This window comes from Penicillium psychrofluorescens (genome assembly GCF_964197705.1).
Source record: "Penicillium psychrofluorescens genome assembly, chromosome: 3".
Lineage (NCBI taxonomy): Eukaryota > Fungi > Ascomycota > Eurotiomycetes > Eurotiales > Aspergillaceae > Penicillium > Penicillium psychrofluorescens.
In genome coordinates, this window is record NC_133441.1 from 935,714 (window position 1) to 947,846 (window position 12,133).

At 53.3% G+C, this 12,133-nt stretch overlaps 5 protein-coding genes across 5 annotated transcripts; 4 read left to right on the forward strand and 1 right to left on the reverse strand.

The window, feature by feature from the left end:
* Nucleotides 1-310: 310 nt before the first annotated feature.
* PFLUO_LOCUS4480 (phosphatidylinositol/phosphatidylcholine transfer protein) lies at nucleotides 311-1,467 on the forward strand (the record flags this gene model as incomplete). The annotated part of the gene is made up of 3 exons (XM_073781835.1): nucleotides 311-552; nucleotides 668-791; nucleotides 859-1,467. 3 exons carry the CDS (start codon nucleotides 311-313, stop codon nucleotides 1,465-1,467), a joined length of 975 nt encoding a protein of 324 aa, XP_073638550.1.
* Nucleotides 1,468-2,305: 838 nt separating this feature from the next.
* Nucleotides 2,306-3,234, reverse strand: PFLUO_LOCUS4481 (uncharacterized protein; the record flags this gene model as incomplete). The annotated part of the gene is made up of 2 exons (XM_073781836.1): nucleotides 2,306-2,989; nucleotides 3,064-3,234. 2 exons carry the CDS (start codon nucleotides 3,232-3,234, stop codon nucleotides 2,306-2,308), a joined length of 855 nt encoding a protein of 284 aa, XP_073638551.1.
* A 335-nt stretch (nucleotides 3,235-3,569) lies between these two features.
* Nucleotides 3,570-5,086, forward strand: PFLUO_LOCUS4482 (uncharacterized protein; the record flags this gene model as incomplete). The annotated part of the gene is made up of 2 exons (XM_073781837.1): nucleotides 3,570-4,643; nucleotides 4,697-5,086. The coding sequence occupies 2 exons, from the start codon at nucleotides 3,570-3,572 to the stop codon at nucleotides 5,084-5,086; spliced, it is 1,464 nt and encodes a 487-aa protein (XP_073638552.1).
* A 1,042-nt stretch (nucleotides 5,087-6,128) lies between these two features.
* Nucleotides 6,129-7,874, forward strand: PFLUO_LOCUS4483 (uncharacterized protein; the record flags this gene model as incomplete). Its single annotated transcript, XM_073781838.1, has 1 exon — nucleotides 6,129-7,874. The coding sequence occupies one exon, from the start codon at nucleotides 6,129-6,131 to the stop codon at nucleotides 7,872-7,874; it is 1,746 nt and encodes a 581-aa protein (XP_073638553.1).
* A 1,140-nt stretch (nucleotides 7,875-9,014) lies between these two features.
* PFLUO_LOCUS4484 (uncharacterized protein) lies at nucleotides 9,015-11,321 on the forward strand (the record flags this gene model as incomplete). Its single annotated transcript, XM_073781839.1, has 5 exons — nucleotides 9,015-9,057; nucleotides 9,115-9,255; nucleotides 9,318-9,699; nucleotides 10,084-10,750; nucleotides 10,824-11,321. The coding sequence occupies 5 exons, from the start codon at nucleotides 9,015-9,017 to the stop codon at nucleotides 11,319-11,321; spliced, it is 1,731 nt and encodes a 576-aa protein (XP_073638554.1).
* Nucleotides 11,322-12,133: the final 812 nt, after the last annotated feature.

The following is a 12,133-nucleotide window of genomic DNA, read 5'->3' on the forward strand; positions in this document are numbered from 1 at the left end:
ACAAACAGGATTTGGCGGGCTGAAGCGGCTAGAACGAAGGGGGGGAAACGAAAAAAAAAATCCATAATCACACGCTTAACCAAATGCAACATCGAAATCGCCCCTTGTAATTATTGAATCTATTTCTTTGGTTGTTGCTGTTGGGTCCTTAAGGATATCTTGACTTCTCTCCAAGTGGCCAACTTTGCCCCTTCCGCCTTCCCGCTTTCTTCACTCCCACCTCTCCCTCCTCCTCCCTGATTATTACTTTTCCCACCCACATTTCTCTTCCCCCCATTATCCCCCCAACTCTCCCCATTTCATCATCACAATGGCGGCCCCTGCAGAGAAGCCCCTTGTTCTCGACCCCAAGTATGACGATTACGACTTCCCCACCACCTCGCCGGTGCCGCAGCCTGGCCACCCGGGCCACACCACGCCGGAGCAGGATGAGAAGGTCAAGCAGCTCCGCTCGGAGCTGGAAAAGCTGGGCTATACCCAGCGATTGGACACTCTGACCATGCTGCGGTTCCTGCGTGCTCGCAAGTTCGACGTTGAGGCTTCCAAATCCATGTACGTCGCTCACTTTCACACTCGCGGAGACTAGGCTCGCTGTCGGAGGAAGCGGGCTCTTTGACCCGCTTCGATTTTTTTTGTGAATGCGATGATAGACTAATTCTATTCACAGGTTCGTGACCTCTGAGAAGTGGCGCAAGGAGTTCGGCACCGATGACCTGGCGGGCACTTTCAACTACGAGGAGAAGGCAAAGGTGTTCGAGTACTACCCGCAGTACTACCACAAGACGGACAAGGTGGGTTCTTTTGTTCAAATGACACACATCCGGAGAAGAAGGCTGACATGCAGTTTGAAATGAATAGGACGGACGGCCCGTCTACATTGAGAAGCTCGGCAAGATCGACCTCAATGCCATGTACAAGATCACGACCGGCGAGCGCATGCTACAGAACCTGGTCACCGAGTACGAGAAGCTGTCGGACCCGCGGTTGCCCGCGTGCTCGCGCAAGGCCGGCCAGCTGATGGAGACGTGCTGCACGATCATGGATCTGAAGGGCGTCGGCATCACCAGCGTCCCCTCCGTGTACGGCTACGTGCGCCAGGCCTCTGACATCTCGCAGAACTACTACCCAGAGCGCCTGGGCAAGCTGTACCTCATCAACGCCCCCTGGGGATTCAGCAGCGTCTTCAGCGTCGTCAAGGGCTTCCTGGACCCCGTCACCGTCAACAAGATCCACGTTCTGGGCAGTGGGTACCAGAAGGAGCTGCTGGCGCAGGTCCCCGCTGAGAACTTGCCCGTTGAGTTCGGCGGTACCTGTGCGTGTGAGGGTGGCTGTGAACTCTCGGACATGGGCCCCTGGCAAGATCCCGAGTGGGCTCGCACCCCCAAGTGGGCTCTTCCCAAGGAAGGTGGTGAGGCTGTCGTTCACAACGAGGACCCAGGCATTGAGAAGCCCGAGGCCAGCGCCTAAATGCAACAATGGGAGTTTCCTCGCCATCAATATCTCACACCGCATCATTACACAAAAACAAGACAATACCCCTCAACTCATGGAGCAAGAGAAAACCCGGATAAGGAGACATCGGGGGGTCTCCTTATCATCAGAGCGCGATCCAGATCTGCTGTCTTTACACTATTTCCCAGGTCTTTCAAGACCCCACACAGAAACATCCAAACCCTCTCAAATCCCGTACATCCCTCTCTTTTCTACCTCTCTCTCTCTTCCATCTGGCAGATCGGACTTTCCCTCTTGGTAGATTCAACACATCCTCGCCGACCCTCTCCCTCTCTGCCCCCGCGTCCCATATCCACTTATGTATGTGGCCTATTTCACTTTCCTTTTTCTGTCGGAATCTAGATGTCCCATGGAGAGATTTGGTTTCTACTGTACGTTTGCTTTTTGTCCCCACTGTTCAAAACAAGCGGCCTTGCACCCGCGCTATAGACAGGACAGGGCTGGTTTCATATTAAAACGTTGAAGATGGTCATTTCTTATCTTTCAGGGCGGGTGACTGTATACACAAAGAGCACATAGTTAGAGGCAAATGGAAGAATCTCTGGCTAGATCGATGTATGTACTGAGCGCGACTTTTGCAATGCGAACTTCCTTCGTTCGGCTTCAAGTATGATAGACATGAAAGGGGATGAATCCATTCATTGATTGACTGCAAATAATAGAAAAACATGGATATCATGATACTCAACCTCCCATCAACCAAGCCAAGTCCTGGTATGAACAAACGCCGCAACCTTTTCTTTTTCAAAAGAAAGAAAGACAATGAGAAATCCAAATCCAAATCCGAACCAAATCACAGATTCTCCACCACCTCCGCCGCCCGTCCTGCCCTTTCGGCCTTGCCCACCGTCGTAGCCAGCGCATTGCCCTCGACTACTCCAGCCTTGGAAGAAGAGCCAAGGTCTCCCTCCTCACCCTGTAGCCGCAATAACATGCGCAGCGCGTTCTCGTACGCAGCGGCCATATCCCCGCTCTGCCAGCGCTCTGTCTCTTCCTCTGTTCCCAGCGGTACCTGCAGCATCCACGCTGGATCATGTCGCTTTCGCCGTTGGCGATGCGCGCGTGTCCGGCTAGAGGTAGATTGTTGTGCGCCCGCCTTGTCCTTATCTTGACTCGTCACATCCCCCGATTCATCCATCGCGTCTTCCTCATCTCCTCGTTCTTGATCCTCCCCTTCTTCCTCTTCTTCTTGCTCCTCCTCTTCCTCTTCTTCAAGCGTCCGCCTCAGCTGCGCCGCGTACTCCTTGGCCGCCTTCCGCGGCGCCTCCCGCCGTAATTGCGCAACGCTCGTAGTCAGGGACTCCAGCTGCGCGTAGAGAGCCGTCACGCGCGACGCCAGGTCCGCATCGTAGGCCTCGTACTCGACTGTCTCGTCGGGGGCTGTGAAGGAGGCCGGGAAGGGGAATTGGGGGGATGAGGAGTCGATCCCGTTTATGCTGATGGAGGATGAGGCTGTTGTGAATGTTTCGTTGATGTACTTGAGCGAATCACTGTTAGAATGGTATTCTTCCTCTTTTCTTTTCTTTTTTTTCTTGGGAGATTTGGTGTTACCTCGTCGACTAGCTCCCGGACGCGTTCGCGCATCGGATCGGGTTCATTGTTGGCGGCCGAAGGGGGGAGGTGTAGGTCTAGTTTGCGTCGGGAGAGCGCGACTGTGTTGGCGTAGAGGTAGGTAAAGTCTGCTGGGGATTGCACCTCGACTTTGCGGTAGTGGGCGGCCATGACGGGTGGGAGAGATGGTGGAAGAAGTGAAGGAGCAACGGACTAGTCGCGTGGGAAAACAAAAAAGGCGGTGCTGCTGATCCCCGCAAAGCCGATGTTGCATCACCTCTGACGACTTCCTCTCCTCTCTCTCAACACTCACTCACCAACTGTCTTCTTTTCCTTCCTTTTGTGTTACCATCGAGTATCTCCATTCAACAATGCGCCATTCATAGGGGCCATGCTCTTATCCTTTGTCCAGTTCTATTGACCGTTCTGGTCTGGGGTACGTGCTGCCGACAGCACAGCTCACTACTGTGTCCAGCCCACTTGTCCCTTGCATGCTACTCTCCCAGATGGAGAACCGAAGCAGCATTGTCCTCGTGGACAACACTGCCCCCACTCAGCAGCCTGACGACCTCTCGCGGCGCACAACCGGACAGGATCCCCAAGGCAGCTTGTCGCGGCATCTGGCTCGAGCATCAGTGACAAATCAGCTTGCCAAAAGGAAATATGCCAAATGGCAACCAGAGAGACTCGGAATTACGAGTGATTCCGACACTCCTATTAGCAGAGAGTCGTCGCGAGCGCGAGGATCATCCGTCTCAGGAGGCAGCGTGGCCGAACAGCGCAGCGGACAACCAGCGCCGGACGACGCGGGCAGAGATGTCGACTCGGAGGACCATGCCCCCTCTCAAGTCAGCAGACGTGATCATACGAATAGTGTTCTATCAGCTGGGTCTCAGCAGCAGCAGCAGGCCAATGTGTCTTCCGATGAAAACAGCACGCCAGTCTCAGAGCTGGACATACTCTACGAGAACCAACGAGGCTGGTTCCTATTCGGGATTCCGCTCTACTCCCACAGCTCACTACTAAACTTCGACCCCGGCGCCTGGATGACTCCAGATCGTAGGGAAAGCCCGGTGGACATCACCAATGCGCAACTGCCTGACCCCAGCTGGGAATGGGCCTGGCGGACGTGGTACGTCGACATGTCGGGGGACGTGGATGAGCAGGGCTGGCAGTACTCACTCTCGTTTGGGTCGTCGGCATGGCATGGCACGCATCCTTGGTTTCATTCGTTTGTCCGTCGCAGGCGATGGGTTAGACTTCGGAATAAGATCGCAGAGAAACGTCGCGTTCGGTCCGATTTTGAGAAGGCTCACATGCTGACCGAGGACTACTTTACTATCCATTCCTCCAAAGGCCATAGCCGTGAGCAGAGCTCTGCGAGTCTCTCCAAGCTGTCCTCGGGCTATTTGAGTCGCGTCACTACGAAGGTGGCTGAAGATGCCTTTCCCGAGGAGATTGGGAACATCCCTACCTTGATGAACGCATTGAAGCGGACTTCCATCGACCGAGAGAAGATCGATGTCCTGAGGAAATTTGTTCGGGAAGGAGGCGAGGAGCTGTATTATTTGAACGACAAGGTGAGTTGCGACCATATTCTTTCACCAACACGATCTCCTAACTCAGAACCTAGATCCCGGAGATCATGTCTATGTTCCTCTTCCAAGCATCTCGATGGCAGTTCGTCTCACATCTTGAAAGCGTCATCCATGAGCTATCCAAGACAGCCGCGGATTCAAACGGAGACAGCAAGGACGCCGATCAGATCAAACGCAAGCAGGACAATCTTGCCCGCGCGGCGGAGACGTGTCGGCTGCACATCACAGGGCCGGATGTCTTTGCCGATGAACGCGGTGAATCGGTGACGGAAATGCTGGATTTGACACCCGTGTCTCGACATGATACGCTGCTGTCGAAACGACCGAAATTGCCCACTGCTCAGCTGTCGCGCGAGGGTAAGGGGAAGGATATCAAGGGGATTCCCATGGCAGCGGAGGTTGGCCGTGAGGGTCACATTCAATAATTCGAGTCATCACTCGCTCCGTCTCTCTCTTTTCTACTGCATAACATAAAGCCCTGGCTACTGTACCATACACGAATACAATTTTCTTTCTGTTTCAATGTTGTATACTTCCAATCGGCCATCCAGCAAAATCCCTTGTCACCTCACCGCCTTCCGTTCCTTCCCGTTCCTTCATCATCTTGGCCGAGAAAAATATCTCCCGTCCTCTCTGATCCTCAACAGCTCGCCTTTTCCTCCCTCCCCACACGCCTCAGATGCTCCAGCATCGATCCCCATGTTCTCGTGTGGCCGCCCGTGTCTAAGAAGGCGAGGTCTGTCTTCCCTCTTGGACACCGTCGCGGCTGGCCCCGATGAACCTCTCCTCTTCCTCTACCCGCGCTGGGCTACGACCGCCGTACGACAGCGAAGACCAATCACTTCTCTGAACCCGGTCACAGCTCAGGCAAGGCACCGTCGAGCTCCCGGCTCCCTTCGCCGGCCAACTATCGGGTCGTGTCCCGTACCGTCGCTCCGCCGGCAGAACAGTCAACCGGTCTCGCCCAGTACCGGTGACAATTCTCAAGATGTCGCGGATCCCGGTGGACCTCCAATTGCGGACGGAATTGATCTCAGACACCGGAGAAGAAGGGCGGCGGCGAGGACGTCAAATAAAGACTCCTCCACTCGACAGCAATCCTCATTCAATATCTTCGCCGATACGGAGGATGTTGAGAACCGTGCCGCCAGGCCACCTATATCATCAGGACGGAGAAAGGCTTTGAAGGTCTCGCGATTCAAAACCGTCATACAAAGGTCTGCTGAGGACAAGAGCACAATGCGGAAGCTGTCCCCCGTGGACCGAAGGAAATTACGGAATGCAAGATTTCTCAGAATGCAGAATTTCCAACGAAATCAGAGAGACATTACCTGGAACAAGGTGAAAATGCTTCTGCAGTGGGTGCAACAAAACTCCCGCCCATGGAGCAGGAAAGGCGATAGGCACTTGGAGATGCAAATACCCGAAGAGACTGTCGCTCTGCTCTCTGGGATGACAGACACGGCGATGAAGGAGAATATTTGGTATTGGGCGGTACACCATGGATGCCGCGTGCATATATTGTCCCCGAAAGTAGGCAACGGGACACATCGCAAGGTTATTTTGTCGGGCTCTGAGCACGTTTTGGAGCTCGTTAGCGAGCGAATCGACCGCGTCCAAAGCCTGCAGGCCAGTCGAGACCCTCGAGTCGATATTTTCACGCCGAGAATTCCTTTGGTTGCCTCCACGGAGGCTTTGCGGCGCAGAAATCTCCCGGTGCCGGTACCCCGTGGGGTGTGGGACATCAAGCGCGCGGCAAAGAAGCCGAAGCCGCTGGACAAAGTTCTGGCGGCTCGTCCAAGTCTCAGTACAGTGAGAGAGTTTACCGAGTATATGGAAGACCTTACGCATGCTACGGAACCTAGTCAGAAAGCCAATCGTGACCCGAGCATCCCATATCAGGAACAAATCGCGCAGGAAATTGTGGTACTTTTTCGAGAAGATTCAATTCGCAAATGCCTCTCGACTGCCGCATTAAACCGCGCACTGATCTTCCTTTGTGATCATCAACGCCTGCGCCGCGCCCGTGTCGTGTTCTCGATAGCAGAACATGTTGCGACTGCCGACACGTATAACATTCTGTTGCGGTCAGCTGCGCAACACCAGCATCTACATGTATTCAAATGGCTTCTTCTGTCCATGTGGCGAGTGCACATCCGCCCAAATCCAGATACATGGCTGGCACTGCTGGAGGCTTTGGTGAATCCCCATGAGAAAGCCGCTTTGATGACCCAGATGGCCCAGTTGGGATATTTGAAAGATACTAGTACGATTCGGCGTGCGCTCCAACTCACCGTCCAAAACTCACTCCTCGTGCATTTGGAGAGTGGTCAAAGCATTGACGTCTTCATCAATTCCATGGTCACTACCCACGGCACCAACTGGTTTTCTCCGTCTCTACTGAGAGATATGTTCAGTGTGATCGCCCGATTGCGAGATTTCGACTCTGCAGAACGGTTGCTGCAGATTTGCACTCAGCATAATCTTCTTGTCGACAGCTCTTCCCTCGCTGAAATCGTGTACATGTGCCGTCGGGACATTTTTTCTGCCCTCTACTTCACAAAGCTATTCTTGGAACGCCCTTCCTTTCGCCTATCGAGCAGAACCTGGGAGCGACTGTTCCTGGTCGCCTTCAAGGGCCGCCACTACAATATTTGCCGAGTCCTGTGGCGATATGCCTGCATGAACAAAGCCGTCTCCCACAACATGAAACGCGCCGTCCTCAGTTCCCTCTCCCGCAACGTGTCTATGAAAAGGAAAGACTTGCTCACCAACTGCTTTCTCCGAAGAGCCGGCAAAGTCATCATCGGCGTCCCTGGAAACAACAAAAGAGCTACATTCAAAGAATCGACCCTCAACGACCTTCCCAGCGAGTTCCACGCCAACCCCATCTCCTATTTCAGGAGAGGGTTCCTGGCCGAATGGGAAGAGCGGTCACGCCAGCTCCGCCTTGCCAAGGCCCTCGTCGCCCGCGACATCGATCTCGGTGCCAGCCTGTATCGGCCCAAGCAGCCACTGAATCTCATGCTGGATGCTGCGGCCATTATGGATCGTGAATGGCGCGATAAACTACACGGATTGCGTGGATTGACCTTCCTTCTGGATCATGTCATCGAGGTGCCTGTCTGGCGGTATGGACTCACCAAGAGCAAGAGGGTCAACAAAGCTCGCCGTGAAGGAGCTCACGCAGAGTATCCTGTTTTGATCACTTGAATCGTCTACCCGCTTGATCGATGCTGAGTCACGCTTGTTTCATTGGGTGACCGCCTATTTCACAGATTTGTCCGTGTGTCTCTCTGAATTTCCCTCCCCGCGCAAGATACCCCTTTTCAGCTGGCTTTTGTCGTTTCCGCCCACTATGAGAGGAGACTCGCCCGCCTCGCGGCGGCGGCGGTTTTATCTACTCATACTTTCTTCCCTCCTACATATTCTGCACTGTACATATATTTCTTGTATACTATTACACCCTAAGATGATGAGGGGCCCTCTACTTATTAGAAGAGTCAAATAATATTGCATCCCCCCACATCAAGGAAGCCATCAGTCTTGGGCAGATTTTGATTAGTACGCCTTCATGGTCACCAGTGCAGTCGGTGTGCAGTCGAGTCATTGCCAAATCTGCTAATTGGAAGGCTCGAGTGAAAGCGTTGATCATAATCTCGAATGAGAGTTCGGATAAGGCCTGATCTAATTTTAACCGTAACTGTTCGGTGGAAGCTCGACAATTGGTGAACTTTGTAAACTGCGCGAATGGGTTCCTTTTTTTTTAGAAATTAACAAGATTCAGCTTCCGCAATTTAGCGCGAGGCTGTTCACCCTGCGGGGGGCCTTGACGAGTTTAGCCAAGCCAAAACCACGATGCGGCGAATGAGCGCATCGCTAGACTCGAATAAGGCCGGCCACTAACCGAGCTCTTCCCCATCATTGCCTCTAAGCCTTCAAACTACTTCAGCACTAGTCCATACTAGGCAAGGTCGTCACTAGGATAGCTGCACGAACCTGAGCACGCTAACTACAATGGTCATCTATGCGAATTGCCTCGCCCCCACCTATGGGGGCGAAGTCTATAGAGTATACTTCGCTTCGGTATAGCCTCAGCCTCACCCTGAATCGCAACGGATAGTAAGTAGTATGGCTGTGACAGGCGCCCTACGGCCTCGTGAAATGTACATATAAACCAACAAGTCGCACGATATCTTTGCTTTTCGTTTAATTCTCTTCGAACATCTTCGCAGTCTCATTCAAAACCCATATGAAATCATGATCCCGAGACTTTCTCTATTTCTTGCCCTGGCGGGAGGGTTATCTGCACTCGCACTTCCCAGCAGCAACAGCACTCAACAGAATGCTTGCATGCACGTCTCCAAGCTCGCCGCACAGGCCAGGAGAGCGAACGGTATGGAATGACACGGAGTAGCAATCTTGATGTACACAACTGACAAGCCCCATCCAGCAACGGATGTTCTCACACTTCCCGGGGAGTTGGCATACAAGTGCCTCCAATCTATGCCCTTTGACCCTAAAAATGGTACTGCGTTTGTCCGCGAAGTCACGAAGTTTATGCAATGGCAAAGCACGCTCGAGGTACTCCAAAGTAAGTACGGCGCTGTAACAACTACGTCTCTTTTTTTCTAACATGCTATCTCCCCACGCTAGACCCGCCGCTTGGATACTTGTCTCCTCCTACCGATATTCTCGGCGGCCTCGCAGTCATTGAAGACTTGGCCATGATGGGAGCGTTCAGCAGCCAGTACGAATTTGACCAAGCCATCACCCTATTATTAGCCAGCTCCAATGACGGACACATCTCTGTTTCGACCTGCTCTACGTCGATCTTTGAGTTTGGGATAGCGCTCCCTGTGGTATCAATTTCCACGGATGGAGTCGAACTTCCACAGATCTACGCTGCAACGGATGCAATGCTACTCAATGCAGGCTCCAAGGCGGTCTCCCCTATTGTCGCTATCAATGATGAGCCGGCAGCAGAGGCGATAGAAAAACAATCCGCCTTAATGCCCCTGCAGGACCCAGATGCTCGGTAAGTTTCATATCTAGCATTACGACTGGCCATTTAACAGGTAATCAGATATAATTCGATGTTCCTGTCGCCCGCGCGAACAGTGGGCGCTTCGTACTCTGCTGAAGGGTATTTCGCCGTGCAATTGAATGGTTGGCCTGGGCAAGGGCTGGTTAAGGTACAATTTGCCAACGGGACGACCATTCACAAGCCAGTTCTTGCCAATACGGAAGCCAGCTTTGCGCATACCAGTGGTAAATCATTACTTAACAGCGCTTGTCTTATACCTTCATCACCCGCATCTTCTCCCACAACCTCCAGTGGGGTACCCTCATCATCCGCATCTTCTCCCACAACATCCAGTGGGGTCCCTTTATCACCCGCATCTTCTCCCACACCATCCAGTGTGGGTGGTCCTTCGAACAAGTCCATTCCTTTGCCATCCTATTATCCTAAGCCTATCGTGCGGGATAATTACAATCTGCTTTCCGGGTACTATCTCAACGAGACCGATCTGCGGGATGTGGCTGTTCTTGCTATTCCTAGCTTTGAACCAGACAAATACAACATGGAGCCTGCCGAGTTTGCTGGTCGCGCAACCGAGTTCGCCATAGAAGCCGTCCGAGACGGCAAGAAAAAGCTGGTTATCGATCTGTCTGGCAACCCGGGCGGTAATCTCAACCTGGGTATGGACCTTTTTAAGCTGTTCTTCCCCGACCAAGATATCTACCAGGCTTCTCGCATGCGCAGCCATGAGGCTTTCAATCTTGCTGGACAGGCACTTGCCCATCTGAATCCCGCCAATCACACTCAGTATATAGAATGTGCGAATGCCGGCGGGGTTTGCCTCGCAGCTTTTGTCAAACCCGACCAAACTCCGGATCAGGCTTCCCATTTTGATTCATGGGAGGAAGTCTACGGGCCCTACGAACAGCTCGGAGGGAATGTGTCAGCCTTGTTCGGAGTTGAATGGCTGGCTAAATATTCCACGCCCACGGCTCCGATTCGAGGCTACGGCAGCATTCCTCAGATCCCCAACCAGCGACTCTTTGAGCCGGAGAATATTCTCTTGGTAAGTTCCCCGGCCATACGCATTCGATGAGATCTTGATGGCGACGAAAAATGCTAACCCACCAACCAAATAGTTGACAGACGGACTCTGCACATCAACCTGCACGGTCTTCGCAGAGCTCATGAAGAACCAAGGTGCCGTCAAGAGCATGGTCTTCGGCGGACGGCCACAGGTCGGCCCAATGCAGGCCATCGGCGGTTCCAAGGGTAACACTGCGGCCCCGTTGTCGCAGATTTATGGATATCGAGAGACGGCGTTGGAAGTCGCTCCCACTGCCGAGCTAGAGAAGAAGCTCCAAGACGCTTTCCCGAACCCGGACAGGATTCCCTTCCAGCTTGCTGGGGAAGGTGGGTCGGTCAACCTCTTGAGCGCCTACCGCATGGGCGAGGATGAGGTGCCTGTGCAGTTCATCTATGAGGCCGCCGACGTCCGTCGCTTCTACACCTATGAGAACATTATGCAGCCCGAGACCATGTGGGCGGATGCTGCTCGGACCGTCTGGGGCCAGGGGGAATTCGTTGCGGGTTCGAAGGGGATGGACTTTATCCCTGGATCGTCCTCGAGTTACTAACTGCCGTCTGGATGTTTTTTTGTTTCTGATGCATCGCATAAAGAGCTTGCTTTGGTGTTTGCGTGCGGGTATTAGATGATGCACATTTATTTGTATTTAAACATAATGTTTTCTATGACAAGAGTTAATGAGCTACGCAAAATTTGGGCGAATATGAGTTTGAGGCTTCCAGCCTTTCTTCTTGACAACCCAATTCGTCTACCAGTGGTCCTTCTCACAAAGACTTGCCTTATTCTTCCCCCTTTCAATTTCTCCAGATCCTCTATACATACACCCGGGCACGCGACATCCGGGCTTGTCGGAGCTTGACGGCCCTTGGCACATCTTGGGCGATGGGGCTGCCGAAGCCGTGTCGATGAGGCTAAGGATAAAGATAGGAAGGTCTCGGCGAATGGGAGGTGACCGGGGTGGCCCTTGTGCATGCGGGAGGGGACCGGAGACTCCGATTGCCCGATCGGGCAGTCCAGTTGGGAGGAGATAGTGAGCGTCGCAGTGCTAACGGGATCGGCTCAGCCAATCAGCCCCAGTGTTATGACCAACCCTGGGCGCTGACTGGTTGCCCCCGCCACTCCAAATCATCCACCCCACCCCACCGCAGGGCCGAATCACAACCACGGATGGCCAAGCGTGCTGCCAGGTACGATCAGCACGCCCTTCCTCCTCGTTCCCTCATAGGCTGTGATCTGCCTCGCTCACGGACACTGCAACGCTACAAGCGAGTTCTTTCTTTCTCTTTTCTTTTAAGCCGGGGGGCCAGCCAAGCTTTTTTCTTTTTGTTCCTTCCTTCCATCTCTCGACATTCCATCCTACAA